A 15,478-nucleotide genomic window follows, 5' to 3' on the forward strand; every position below is an offset into this window, starting at 1 on the left:
ACTTTTCTACTTTTATTTTATACAAAATTCATGTTTTAGGGATGCTTATTTTTCCTCCAGAATAGCGTAAGGGACGTTTTTTTTTAATGATATTTTTTTGTTTGCATGCCAAATTTAAGTCGTGACAGCTTAAAATGACTGCAACACGTATTTTCTGCAAATAAGGCATAGTACAGAGGCAATACAAAGTGTTCGCAACTATCTTGAACATCCGTAGCTACGATCAATTGGCTTCTTTAGTGGTGTTGAGATAATTCCATATTCTGAATCTACATGCCAAACTGAGCCGAAATCCAAATTTTCATCAATTTTGATACCCGGGAACCTATCCAAAAATCAATTCGAAATTTTTATGGGAGCGATTTGTCGAATAACCCCTCGTCGCATTTTGTACTGAGCGGAGCTGTCAAGCAGTTGCCCAGCTGTCAAGAGGTGATTTCAAAAAATCTTTTTGAAATTGATTTTAGATACCTACCAAAATAAAGTTCTAAAAATCTGAAAAAAAAATCATAGCGGCTCAGAAAAAGGTGCTCTTTCGTTTAAAAAATATCATTGAATTTTTCTTAATTTAAAAACCCAGTTCTCGATGATCAAGCGCTCCAGTGCTCTTGCCAAGCATCCTAGAGAGTTAGGATCCTCGGCAAAGTTGTCAAGAATGATTGGTGCTACACTTTTATGTCTTCATTTTGACCTCTCCTGAAACTGATCTAGATAAGTTTTACCTTTCAATAAGACGCTCTAGTGCTCTCGGCATGCATCCTAGAGGGTTGGAGTCTTCGGCAAAGTGTTTCGAATTGATTCGTACTACATTTTTACGTATTCGGTTTTGATCTAGATCTTCTAATCTGATCTAGATAAGTTTTAGCTTTCAATACTATGCTCTAGTGTTCTCGATATGCATTCTATAGGTAGGAATCTTCGACAAAGGTTTTTGGATTGATCATTACCACATTCTTACGTCCTCGGTTTTGATCTAAGTTTGCTGAAACTGATCTAGATGAGTTTTATTTTTCAATATAACGTCTTATCTTACAATATTTTGCCAAATATTTGCCCACTTGGCAAAGCGTGTACTGAAGGCTTAAGGTTTTCTTCTTTGATTGGTTTATGATTTTTCCGTGGGCGAGACTAGACTCTTAACCTATTGAAAGATTGATGTTTCTCGCATGATGGTTTATTGAAGATAACAACAACAGCTATTTATACATTTAAACTAGGTAATGCAACTGTTACTTTGACTAGTAACTGCTACTACGATAGGTAATCTTTGCTACTTTAATATTTCCGCATAGATATTTTTTTCAATGTTTCCGTTGTGACTTTTTCAAATGTAACGCAAGTATAGGCGCCAACTTGTGCTGTTATTAACCCGGGAGCGGTCGCGTCGTGTACTGAGTACACGCACCATGAAAAAAGCTCGCTTGTAGTACACAGCGTGTGCGCGGTGTCGCTGAGGGTGGCTGAAGACGCGACTGCTCGAGGGTTAAGGGCAAGGCTTCTCAAAACCAATGAAATACTATCAAAATCGATGCTGCTCATCCGAATCAGGCATATTTACGTGAAAAATAGTGCATTTAGCAGAAAAAAGTTTTATTTTGCCCCCCAACTTCGCCACAAGGTGGTGAGATTTTTACGTAGACAAACATTCACGCACTTTGTAAATTATATACCTACTTACTGATTATTTTATGTTCCTCATGCAGGCAAAAACAGCAGCAACAACAACAAAAACAAATGGAACAACCCCAACAGCAACAGCAAAAACAGCAGCAACGTACCCAACAACAACAGCAACGCCCTCAACAACAGCAGCAAGGTCAAGGCCAAGGTAAGTTAAAGAAGATAGGTTATCTAGATCGCCTTGCCCCGCACGCGTCTCGTCTACCAATTGGGTTTTTAAATTTTGAAAAATGTATTGATTTTTTAATTTATAACAAAAGAGCACCTTTTTCTGAGTCGTTATGATTTTTTTTCAGATTTTTAGAACGTATGTTTTGGTACCTAAAATAATTTTAAAGGAGATTTTTTGAAATCACCTTTTGACAGCTGGGCCGCGATGGTACCAAAAACTTGTTAAATTTTTATTCTATTTTGTGCAAATTATACCAATTTTTAATTTTGTAAACCGCCACCCCCAAAAGCCACAATTTTAGGAACAAATTTTCAGTATAAAATACCTTCAGAAGAAAAAATTTTCGCCGCTATTTTTCAGCTATAACTCAAATTGAATGTACATGACATCATTATTTACAAAATGTGAGCATCGAATAAAAAAAACGTATCATTGACCGTCGAAAACCCCTCCCACAGTTAGTTTCTGGCTACGTCACTGTGCCCAAAAAAACTCGGTTTCATTCATTTAATTCGAGTTTTTTTTTTCCAAAAAAAATCATTGGGCCCCAGATGTATCGACAATTCTTAAAGGGGGTCGCCACCTCAAAAAGGTTGGGAACCCCTGGATTTGGATTAGACAAATCACTCCCATACAAACTTCAAATTGATCTTTAAATAGGTTCCTGGACTCCAAAATTCATGAAAATTTGGATTTCGGCTCAGTTTGACATGCAGATTTAGAATATCAAATTATCTCAACACCGTTAAAGAAGCCAACTGACGATTTCATACAACCTATCTTTTTTACAGCTACCTAGCCACCCTCCTCCGCACGCGTCTCGCCCTAGGATAGGATGTGACAACAGAAATTCGCCTGTCTTGTTATTTTTTCGTTCGATTTTGCCGACGACGAAAATCCAGTGCTGCCACTTTTCTTTATTAAAAATCATTCAAACAATTTAAATTTAACGGTTGAAATTTTGATGCATATTTCGCACCGTAAAGCAATTGGTACAGCAGAATTTTCAACTAAAATTGCTTTCAAACGCAAGGTTCTTTCATTCATAGTGAAATATATTAATAATCTATTGATTTCAGACCAAATCAATGATGTGTATTGCGAGGCACTTTAGGTTGATTTAGATTTAAATGCTGACATATTTGAGGCGATAAAGCATGAATTAAAAAGTACAATGATTTTGAATATTGATATCAAATGCTAAACTTACAAACTAGCAACACGGCCAAGGCAACAACAAAGCGATCTGAACGCAGAAAACGGATATCATTTTCAACCAACCAGCGACTGGTCTCCGTTTGACAGCAAATTGGTCTCATATTGGTTGACTACATGACGCATCCTATCCTAAGTCTCGCCTACTAATTGACGATTTTATACAACCTATCTTTTTACAGCAACCTTGCCTCAACAACAGCAGCAGCAACAACCACGACAACAGCAACGTCCTCAACAACAACAACAACAACGTCCCCAACAACAACAGCAGCAAGGTCAAGGTAAGTTAAAGAAGATAGGTTATCTAGATCGCCTTGCCCGGCACGCGGCGTGTTGCGAAATGAGCGAGTACTCACACACAGGGATGCCATATATACAGATTTATCTGTATTATACAGATTGTCGAGCATCCGTACAGATTTCGTTTTATATGAAATACAGATTTTTTAGCAAGAGGGGCCATATTGTTTTTGTATGAGATACAGATTTTTCACCAAAATTTTGTATGGGATACAGATTTTTAGAAATAGTGATACAGATTTTTCAAAAAATCATCTGGCATCCCTGCTCACACATCCAGTCAAACTCACTCATGAGTAAGCGCTGTACAACTCACACTCACGCGTGAGTATTGACGTGCACATACTCACTCACGAGTATGCTTTACTCATATTCATACGGTAATCTAAAATTTATCTTAAGGCTTGGAATCCTATCAAACCTTGTATCAAACATTAAAATGGTATGTTTATTGGGGCGAATGTATTGAATCAGTAGACAAGGTTGCTTGTCAATACATAATTCTATTGTTATTTTTTTTATTCTAGTGAACTGTAACTTACTGCTAGTTCTAAGCGCTCCGTTAAGGGCGGTCCTGAAGAGGTCCCCTTTGAGCCCAACATCTCAACAAGAGGGCTTTTGTTTGAACTTAAACCTCTTGTAGACAGAGATCAATCCCCTGAAATGGCTGTCATCCACATATAACTGACGTGAAGCCAAAAATTTGGTGCAGGACGTGGTGTGATTTGTGTGAAAACAGTGATTTTTTTCTGTTAGTGCAGGCGTGACATTCAGCGTTGTTTTAAATTAACGAAATGTATTTTTATGCTTGTGCGTCTTGTAAATTTAACAAAGGGGCTGTTTATAAACCACGTAGACCAAATTTTGGTTATTACAGACGCCCCCTCCCCCTCGTAGACTTTCGTTCATACAAAAATTTTAAAATTTGTATGGAGCGTAGACTTTGGCCAGACCAATCCCCCCCCCCCCCCCCCAAAAGCCTACGTGGTTTATGAACGGCCCCCAAATTAAACGCATTGAAAAAATGTGTAAACGATCGTTTCTCAAATGCACGATAATTCGAAGTTCGCTTCCGCACGTAGCAGATTGAAAGGCAAACTGAATTTCGCAAACCTGTAACCGTGATACCCCACCAAAGGCGGCGGCTTCAAGAACTAACGTTTTCTTCAGGGGGTTGGCAGAGAAAGCAATTAAAAAAGTAATTTTACGGAATCGTGTGGTATGCTCGATTGGTAGCCGATTTGATAGGTAGTTCGATAGCAGCAGACTAGCATTTAATGACCTGCTGTAGAGGTGCATATAGTGCTGAATTAATGCCATTTTAGCTGCTTATTGGTTACCTGGGTGTGATTACTGACCATGTTATGTTGTTATTTGCTCGGCAGTTTTTTCTTTTTAGGTCCGAGGCTCATATAATTAGGGTGGTCCATATTTATATGAAAAAAAACTAAGACTTGAAAAAGCTCATGGGATTCCTTCAGAATTGGTTGACAAAAGGACCCATAAGTTCCATTAAAGTTTTGTTTCCATTATATCAAGTCTAAGCACTTTTTTATAAAACATCCAGCAATTTGTGCAGATAGGGCACAAAGTTGTACCGGATTCTAGCAAAAAATTGCTTAAAAATCAACAATTTGTTTTGCTGGTTTTTGCTTTGCTGGATGCGTTTAGTGTGTAAGTTTCATGTTCGAAAGTAGAGCACTCAAGTAATTGTTTTTGTCTGTATTAACGAGATTTTTAACCCTAGGCTAGTTCATCTCGGGACCCACGCTTTACTTCCCTTCCGAAGGAAGAACTCACATTGCGAATTTGTCGGGAGTGGATTCGATCCCAGGTCCTCGGCGTGATAGTCTTGTGTTTTAACCACAACACCAGGTCCGCTCCACACCAAGTAAATTTACTAATTTTTGTAAATTTTAAATTACAAACTGATCAAGTATTTAGTATGAGGAAAAACGCTACTTTTCCTTACGGACTAATATCCCAAGCAACACACATGTTATATAAGAGTTACGACAGCGCAAGTTTTGGTTGTATAGAAGTAAATTTGACGTAATTATAGCATTGTGTTAAAATAACGTCAAATTTACCGATGGGGTGACAATGGGTCTGGGGGGTGAGATTGGGTCAAAACGGAGAAACATAAAATTGGAAATAGCTAATCAACTATCGCTAATTTATATTGATAACTTTATATTATTTCAAAGAGAAGATGTTTTTACACGTCATGATGCAGAAAAAGATGTTTAGCAATAATCGTTTTTTTGTTAAATTTGTGGCTAAACTTATATGATAAAACTACTAGTAAATCATTCTGAAAAAATTTCTCCTTCGTAATGTTTCACACAAGTACCCAACCAAAAAATATCTTAAAAGTGGTTAGCTGTAGGTATTACCTGGTTGATGCAACGAAAAAAGCGGGCTGTCAATGCACATTTTATTCAAAAATTTAATATTTTCGACCCTATGTCTAAATATTAAGAATGGGGGTGAGATTGGGTCAAGCAAGTTATCGGGTGCACATAACCTTAACTAAAAATTGAACTTGTTATCCAGTCCCCATTTGACGTTAGAGTGGTGCCATGTTTACCGTATCTCCATAAAAGCACGTTTTTTTCGAAAATATGTCGAGGAAGTGTCAAGCGAGTGTGTTCATACGTTTTAGTGCCTAAAATCATTTATAACAATAAACCCATGCGTTTGGACAGCTTCTCTGATCATCAGCTAATCTTTAGTGTACTGCAATATTGTAAGCTTACAAAATAGACTTGATAGCGTTTTTCTTCTCCACTCATTTTTTCAATTTTAAGGAAATATCGTGAAACTACCAGACGGTAGTGGCCTTGACGAAATACTGGGGCCATAAAACCGGTAACATGACAAAATATCGGAAGACGAACAAACGACGAAAAATATTTTTTTTTTAATAAATCTTCCAATGCACCTCTCTTTCATTGTCATCCCCCCTTCTCTCATGGAGATTGAAGCTTTAAATCAGGATGATTATGGTGGCTAAAAATGGCGATACAACATGCAAACTTTATTTTATCAAATTTCAACCATTTTTTCGATTGTATTAGTCCTTTTAAGTGGATTAATCATCTTTTAAAATTACCTAAGTCTTTATTCGTCATGGTTACATTGTATTTTAAGTAGGTTTACTAGATATGATCAATAACTTATTAAAAAATTATTAACAGTGAAGATGCAGGCAATCGTGCGAGAATAATGAATGAAGGTAGCGCTTCGAATGTACATTCTGTAAAGCATCGGATTGGCAGACGAAACGAACCAGAGAGCCACGATAATTGGCATACGGATAATCGTTATAGGCACAGAAGCAATAGCAGGGGAAGACAAGTTTCCAGAAACGCATACAAAAGGTGGGATCGTTCGACTTCTCGGGACCAAAAGAAAAATTTCCATGCAAACGCTATTTGCAATTATTGCAAACGCAAGGGTCATTTGAAAAGAGATTGTTTTCATTTCAAGAAGTCTATTGCAGTAAATTCTGTTGTTGAGCCGCAACCTGCAATGGACGATGTTGCTCACTATTACAAGCGTATGAAAGTTAAAAAATCTAGCGACGAAGATAACTCAGATTATGAGTGTCTGATGATTAAAGCCGTAAACAGTGTTAGTGAGCCATGTTTAATTAAAGTTTCAGTAAACGATGAGTGTTTAGCGATGGAAATGGATACTGGTTCGGTAGTGTCAGTAATAGGCAAAAATACATACCGTCTACCCCCGTTGGTTTGAACGACACCTCATGCAAACCAACGGGGTTAATTTTTTAATTTGAACTTCTAGTAACCCTGTCGGCATCGAAAAACACACAGATGGCAACCCTTTTTGCTGTTTTGTTTTGATTCTGCGTTCCGTTTCACCCCGTTCCATGAGCTGAATGACGTTAGAATTATTTTTAGTTTGAACGATGTGCAGATTAGAGGGGGTCAAATTAAAAAGTGTTCAGATTAGATGAGGTCAAACCAACGGGGGTAGACGGTACTACGAAAAATTCTCAAAAATACCACTCTCAAATTGCACACGCAGACTGGTGGTAGTCAGTGGATCACGTTTAAAAATACTCGGAGAGTTGGAAGTTTTTGTATCTGTGAACAATAAAACTGCTGTAGCTAGATTGATCGTATTGCAGACTGATAACAATTTCACCCCACTTATCGGGAGAGATTGGATGGATTTGTTTTTTCCTCACTGGCGTAAAGGTTTGATTGGATTGGAAGCAGTTAAACAAGTAGGCTTTGAAGACGATAAGGAGCAACTTTTAGGTTACGAAGCTGAACTTATCCTAAAAAATGATCAGCCAATTTTCAAGCGTGCTTACGAGGTACCATACAAAATCCGTGACAAACTGTTGAACCACTTGGACATGCTAGAAAAGCAGAACGTAGTTACTCCAATAGCAGCAAGCGAGTGGGCGTCTCCAGTAATTGCCGTTATGAAGAAAGACGGCGACATACGCATGGTGATCGATTGCAAGATTTCTCTCGGGCATCAAACTGTTACAGCTCATCGATATCAACTAAAATTGATTCATGATCAGCGGCGTAGCTCTATGGTTCTTATGCCATTCCACGAACGGAAGCGAAGACGTGATTCGATCGAATTAGAAGCACCGACGAACCGACGTGACAGCTAGAACAAACAAATTCAAATTTGTTGTCCGCGACGCCATGATGAAAAATAGCCGAACACTATCGCCACCTCTATAACGGCCCGCGTTGGTATGCTAGCTTGATACCAAACCCCCGTGTGTTAACATAGGAAGAGGTTCGCGTCTACGCTGATTTGACAGAAGGGTTCGCTCGCTTTGCTGGTCGACCGTTAAATTGAGGGGGGACAGTTTTGAAACACCACTGTCACGTCGGTTCGTCGGTGTTAGAAGATCCGTTTATTGGATTTCCAGATGTTCCACACGTTCCAGAACAACAAGAAACCAAGAAGCGGAAGCTGATCAGTGTTGCTCGCAGTCCAGTTATTACCAGAAGTGCTACGCGATCGAACCAAGAAGAAAAAGTGCTTGAGTAGTTAAAATTAAATGATACTGAGCCCGGTTAACCGTAGCGGTATTATCTGAATTGAATGAATAATTATTTTAAGTTAACTTATATTCGGCAATTGAATTGCATTCAGAATTTCAAAGAAAACATTGAATTTGTATTTGTCCTACATTATTTCAAATAAGTTATTATTTTCTCAAAGAAGGGAGAATTGTTGTATAACAGTTAAGCTGATGTAATGAACAAAACTCTCAGATTGAGAGTTCAATAAGCATGCAATACAATACAGGGCTCAGTCGAGTCTAGTGCATGAAACAGACAAGAAGCCTTTCAAGATTATCATCCGAAAACCTTTATAACCCGTAGTAAAGCCATAGTCCGGAGTGACCTTCTAGTAGTTTTTAAAAAGTGTTTTAAGTATAAAACAATGCCAAGCATCTTTATTGAATACCGTAAAGTGACCAGACGTATGCGAAAAAAGTTATACCCTTAACAAAGTGTGGCGTGATATAGAGATTTCCTAATTGTTGATATTACTTTGCATGCGTAGGTAAACAATAAGAGTTTTTAGCCTATGGTGCCAAAGCTCTCGAGCAGATCCACCTTTCCTCGAAAACTGTGCATAGTATATAAATAATCACCATTTGTAGTACAGAACAAACGAAAACATCATTTCAAACCAACAAAAATAACTTACTCACTAAACTCACCGTGAGTAAAATGAGTAACTCACGCGTGAGTAATGACGTCATACTCTCGCGTGAGTATTACTCACTTGTGAGTAATACTCACGCGAGAGTATGACGTCATTACTCACGCGTGAGTATACTCATACGCGAGTAACTCACAGCGTGAGCATTACTCACAAATGAATAAGGTGAGTGAGTATTTTTTACTCGTGAGCATGAGTTTCGCAACACTGGTTTCGCCTACCACACAGTTAGAAAAAATCACCGACTTCGATAATGTTTTACCAAATTCTCAACCGTTAAGTTTGTTTTACAGGAAAAAATCGGTAAAAGTAGCAATTTTTACCGAAGTTTGTTAGAGTTTGACCGATAAACGATAACATTTTACCGAAATTTATTTTTTTTTACAGAATTTCGTTAAAAATCCATTACCGAACGCTCAGCGGTTGAGATTTTGGTAAAAATTACCGAACGCGATTAGCTGTGCAATTGACGATTTCATACAACCTATCTTTTTACAGCAGCCTTGCCTCAACAACCACGACAACAGCAACGTCCTCAACAACAACAGCAATCGGTGCAATCGTCGCGATCGCAGTCACATGAATCATCGCATTCCTCTTCACCGACGCATGCCGCTGCACTCGAGCGCGTTGAGGAAGATTTCAGCAAGATCAAAATCGAGAAGCAAAAAATTCATTCATCAAGTTTGTTGCCCGTGCTGATGCGTCCGAATGCGCACGGCACCCGTGGAAAGCCAATTAAGGTGGAGGTGAACTACATCCAACTGCTGCTGGATCGCCTCATTCCTACAGCCTATCACTACGATGTGGACATCCAGCCGCCAGCATCGCGCAAGTGGCAACGCTTGGCCTTCGGCGAGTTCACCCGGCAAATGTTCCCGGACCACGGATTTGCATTCGATGGGCACAAAAACGCCTACGCGGCACGGCGCCTCCAGTCCGATGTCCACGAGCAAGAGGTCAAGGTGCGAGCAGATGGCCGTGATCGTAAGTTCAAAGTGGCCATGAAGGAAGCTGCAGTTTTGGATATGAGTTGCCTGAAAACATACATGACCAACGGCAGCACGATGGACAAGCCCATGTCGGCTATTCAGTGTCTGGATATAGTACTGCGAACCGCGTACGAAAATAATCCTAAATTTATCAAGGTGAGTCCTGAAGGTATTTTTTGAACTAAACATTTGTGAGTTACAATGCGGGCCGGATTGTAACATCCGGGTCCACAATGTCCCGATCTTTATGATCTCATCTGCATGCTTAAACGATATGCCACAGAAAAATATGCCATTAAGAGCTGGAATATGTTGGCACCCGTAGACTGTTTCTATGTAGGTAACCCTCATAAAGCCGGTGCACAGTGGGATCATTCTAAAAAAAGACGATCAAAACCTCTAAGAGCCGTTAGATGGCGTTTTAGCATATAGGTGTCTTTGGAAGATGTGTTCAGAAATATCGTCTCTATTTTTGTGCATATTCGCTGTATGGTAAAACTGTAGGGTGAACCCGAGCAAAAAAAATATTTTTTCAAAATAATTTTTTAGAGGGTAGATGTCTTCAGCAAAGTTGTTGAACAAGTAATTTCAAGTATTTTTGCTGAAGACACCATATAGTTTGGACTTCATTTTTTGGGAGAAAATATGAAAGTTTAAAAAACAACCTCAAAATCAGTTTTTTTGAACTTTTCCATGATTATATCGTAAAATTTCAACATGATATGTTCTACAAGTTTGTAGGTACTACTAGAATACACTATCTTGCCGAAGACACCAACTCTGTAAAATTGAAAATTGCTCCAGTAAACCAATTTTTTTGATTTTTTTTCACTATTTTCACTATTGAATATTTTTTGAATAGGCACTTTTTGGCAGCCGTGCTATCAAAATTTCAATGCTTTATCATGTCCAGAATAGACCAAAAGTGACTTAACAATCGGGTCTGATAAGGCACTTTGATTTCTGATGCAATTTTAATAGTCTTTTTCCAAAGAAAATATTCACAAATTTCATACAAATCAATTAATACAAACTGAAAACTCACGAAAACTTTTCGACATTAATATTTGTTAATCCAAATAGTATCCTTGTTGAAATAGTCTGCATTTCTAACACTGTGGTTGACTTTACATTGAATATACGACAAAAAATATAGCTTTTTAAATATTTAGATGAGTTTTTAACACCAATTAAGAACTGTGTTTTTTATCTAATTTTTATTGTAATTCGCAATGCATTTGTTTATGTTAAAATACATACATTAATAAATCAACTAAAATAATTATAACATTTTTTTTTCATTTGCTATGTTAACATTATAACTTCGGTTAAAATACTAAAAAGGCGAAAATATAATGAATAGCTCTACAAGTTTTGTGTTGAAAATAAAAAAAAAATAAAATAAAACGAGTGAAACATTGTTACATCACACTGAAATAGCCAGTATCTGTTATAGATATTCATGACGTAAGCGTCATGATGAAAATTCTTCACAGATATTTTATTGAAATTGGTTATGCTGTTTGATACTCTTTAAAATTTATTTTTTCCAGTTTTCAAGAACTGCGTCTGTTAAGTCGATTCCTGTCCATGATTTTCAAAATTCTTTGACAAATCCGCATCAAGATCACGGCTTGATTATGGATACTTCTCCGGAGAAGCCTTTTGTTCGAGACTAAGATCGCCCACCCTAGGATACAACCCTGGACCCCCCTTTTACTCTACCACCTGAGGATTGTGTTCTCTGTGAGAATCTACACAGGAGAGAGCATGACGTGCAATGCCTATCGGCATCTAATACGACCGCAAGGGTCGTTCGTGTTACCTAAAGAGGATCAACCAGTCAAGCATGGATCTTCGCGAATAGCAGCCACCGGGCAGGAGGCCCGTAACAGTTTTATACTTAGAAAATGTAATGTCTGTAAATATAAATGGTTTTAGAATAAACGTACCGTAATTAGTGTTTTGTGTAAACGTTGTATCGCTTAAGTATGTGGCTGAACCGACCCCTAATCTCTAAAAATCGAGATGATATCCGCCTCCAAGCAACACCAATGTCCAGAGGCAATGGCACCTACACAGAAGGTTCACCAAATCAGGGATCATACATGGAAACCGTTCTTCCACTGGCAACTATCACCAACTGTGTTGGAGGTCGGTGGACTCAACCCCAACACCTTTAGTTTTAAGTTTCTATTATAACGATTTTTTGAAAAGATAAAAAGGTTTTGTGCCTTTTTGAGAAAGATTTCGTATATGAGGAAATCACTCAAAGAGGCTTTTCCCTCTTTCAAAATTTGTCGTTCAGAATAAATGACACTAACAGTTGAAATAGTCTACATTTATTCAACTTGTTTTTTTTTATTCAGAATTACTACTTGGATGAGCTAAAAATAATATCGAAAGGCTGTATGAGATTTGTGAATATTTTCTTTGAAAAAGCTATTTGAAGAAGCTATTAAAATAGCTTCAGATATCAAAGAGCCTTATCAGACCCGATCGTTAAATCAATTTTGGTCTATTCTGGACATAATGATCCATAGAAATTTTGACAGCACGGCTGCCAAAAAGTGCCTACTCAAAAAATATTCAATAGTGAGTTTTTAACTCATCTAAAAATTTGAAAAGCGATATTTTTTGTCGGATATTCAATGTAAAGTCAACCACAGTGTTAGAAATGTAGACTATTTCAACAAGAATACTATTTTGATTAACAAATATTAATGTCGAAAAGTTTTCGTGAGTTCTCAGTTTGTATTAAATGATTTGTATGAAATTTGTGAATATTTTTTTTTGAAAAATGACTATTAAAACAGCATCAGAAATCAAAGTGCCTTATCAGACCCGATTGTTAAGTCACTTTTGGTCTATTCTGGACATGATAAAGCATTGAAATTTTGATAGCACGGCTGCCAAAAAGTGCCTATTCAAAAAATATTCAATAGTGAAAATAGTGAAAAAAAATCAAAAAAATTGGTTTACTGGAGCAATTTTCAATTTTACAGAGTTGGTGTCTTCGGCAAGATAGTGTATTCTAGTAGTACCTACAAACTTGTCGAACATATCACGTTGAAATTTTACGATATAATCATGGAAAAGTTCAAAAAACAGATTTTGAGGTTGGTTTTTAAACTTTCATATTTTCTCCCTAAAAATGAAGTCCAAGCTATATGGTGTCTTCAGCAAAGTTACTTGAAATTACTTGTTCTACAACTTTGCTGAAGACATCTACCCTCTAAAAAATTATTTTGAAAAAATATTTTCTTGCTCGGGTTCACCCTACAGTTTTACCATACAGTGGATATGCATAAAAATAGAGAAGATGTTTCTGAACATATCTTCCAAAGACACCTATATACTAAAATGTCATCTAACGGCTCTTAGAGGTTTTGATCGTCTTTTTTCAGAATGATCCCACTGTGCGGTGCTGGCTACTTCAAGCAAAAATGAAACAGCGAACTCGCGTGGCATGCCTCGAGCATGTGTGATTGTCAACAAAGCAATCGTTGCTACACTCGTCTCTAAACTAACTTCCACAAATGTAACAAATGTGCTGTCACTATTGTTGTATCTTTTGAAAATAGGAAATACGTCTATTGTTTGTTTTTTTACCCTTCTTATACCCATAAGAAAAGTATAAATACCGCTCGAAAACCCGACTTTCAATCCGAGGCCCGTTTGTTTTTTTTATCGCACGGATGCTTTCAAACATGTCATCGCAGACTGCACTTCACAAGGTCTTCTGCTAATTGTAGGCCTAGATACTAATGCTCATCACATCATCTGGAGCAGCTCAGACAATCATTTGGGATGGTGCAGTTCAATGAAATACTTCAATAGCACAGATCTCGAATTATCTAACATAGGCAACCGCCCAACTTTCATGACATCTAGGGAAGTGGAACCAACTCGTCAGGAGTCCTGTTTTGGGCACTTTTCTGCTATAACTCAGCCAATTCTGAACCAATTGACACGATTTTTGGGAAGAGATACGTATAGTATCTAGCCGTGTACAAAATTTCAAGTCATTGACTGAGACTGAGATGGGATTGACTGAGTTATAGCGAAGAGTGCCCAAAATACCGGCTGCTGCCCAAGTGGTTCGCTACCCTACTAGTGAAGAAAATGTTTGCAATAGCACTCTGCTTTAGTTATTTGCTTTATATACCAAGGAAATAGTGAATTATTTGTTTTTTTTTCTTTTTTCTGTTACAGTTTAAGAAATCAATTTACGTCAAACCGGAACGGCCGGATGACCTCGGAAGCAACCACGAGCTGTGGTACGGCTTGTTCCAATCGGCCCTGTTGGGTTCAAGACCTTTCCTGAACATCGATGTTTCGCACAAGGCTTTCCCAACCGGTGGACCAGTCATGAAAATTTTGAGCGATCTGAACCGGGGCCAGATTCCGGATCGAGTACCGGAATGGATGAACCGAGAGCTCCACGATTTCCTCAAAGGGATGGAACTTGCGTACACCGGACCTGATGGAGTTTCGAAGCTGTTCAAATATAATGGGATCAAGGGCCCGGCAAATCAGCAAAGATTCAAACTGGAAAACGGTACAGAGATGACCATTGATCAATATTTCCGTTCACAGAACAGACCACTCCGTTTTCCTTCGCTGCCGGTTCTCCATGTTGGTAGCCTCGTTCGCAATGTAATGCTTCCGATAGAGATGTGCGCTATTCCACCCGGACAGGCCCTCAACAAGAAGCACCCTGATTCATGCACTCAGTATATCATCAAAAAATCGGCCACTGATACCGCAACACGCAAGCGGAAGATTATGGATTTGTTCAACCAAATTGGCTACAACAATGCTCCAACCATCAAGGAGTTCGGAGTTGGAGTCGCCAACAATTTCGAAACGGCCGACGGACGAATACTCGATCCCCCGGAGCTACTCTATCGCAACGACAGGCGCGTTAAGCCGATGAGAGGCGTTTGGCGGGCAGATAATATGAACTTCATTGTCCCGAGCACTGACGTTACCAGACGGGAACTCAGTTGGACCATATTGAACCTGGACGGAAGAACCCGCCCGGACGCGATTGAAGAGTTTGGACGTAACATTTACCAGATGTCCAGAAAACAGGGCGTTCAGCTTCAGGAATTTAGTATGAAAAACAATTTTTACGAACCGCGAGATATGAGATCGGCTATAAAGGATCTCGACAACATGTTCGACGATCTGAAGAAACGTCGGGTGGATTTGGTGTTCGTAGTTATCCCAGCTCCCGGAAGAGACGGCGATGTATACGCCAAAGTTAAGCAGAAGGCTGAGCTGTGCGTCGGACTGCTCACGCAATGTATAAAGAGCTTCACACTGGATAGGAAACGGGGCGATATGAGCACTATCAGCAACATTTGGTTGAAGGTGA

The 15,478-nt window shown here is 38.6% G+C and overlaps 1 protein-coding gene across 3 annotated transcripts in view; it reads left to right on the top strand.

Moving 5' to 3' along the window:
- Positions 1-15,478, top strand: part of LOC109424480 (protein argonaute-2) — a 73,634-nt gene that overhangs the window by 35,121 nt on the left and 23,035 nt on the right. For 2 of the 3 annotated variants that reach the window (XM_029860991.2, XM_062860401.1), the window contains 4 exons: positions 1,704-1,828; positions 3,250-3,351; positions 9,602-10,251; positions 14,311-15,474. In XM_029860991.2, coding sequence (XP_029716851.2) covers positions 1,704-1,828; positions 3,250-3,351; positions 9,602-10,251; positions 14,311-15,474 — 2,041 coding nt within the window. The remainder of the gene's footprint in view (positions 1-1,703; positions 1,829-3,249; positions 3,352-9,601; positions 10,252-14,310; positions 15,475-15,478) is intronic. The other variant, XM_029860992.2, reaches the window with a different exon arrangement.

Source organism: Aedes albopictus, chromosome 3 (assembly GCF_035046485.1).
Source record: "Aedes albopictus strain Foshan chromosome 3, AalbF5, whole genome shotgun sequence".
NCBI lineage: Eukaryota > Metazoa > Arthropoda > Insecta > Diptera > Culicidae > Aedes > Aedes albopictus.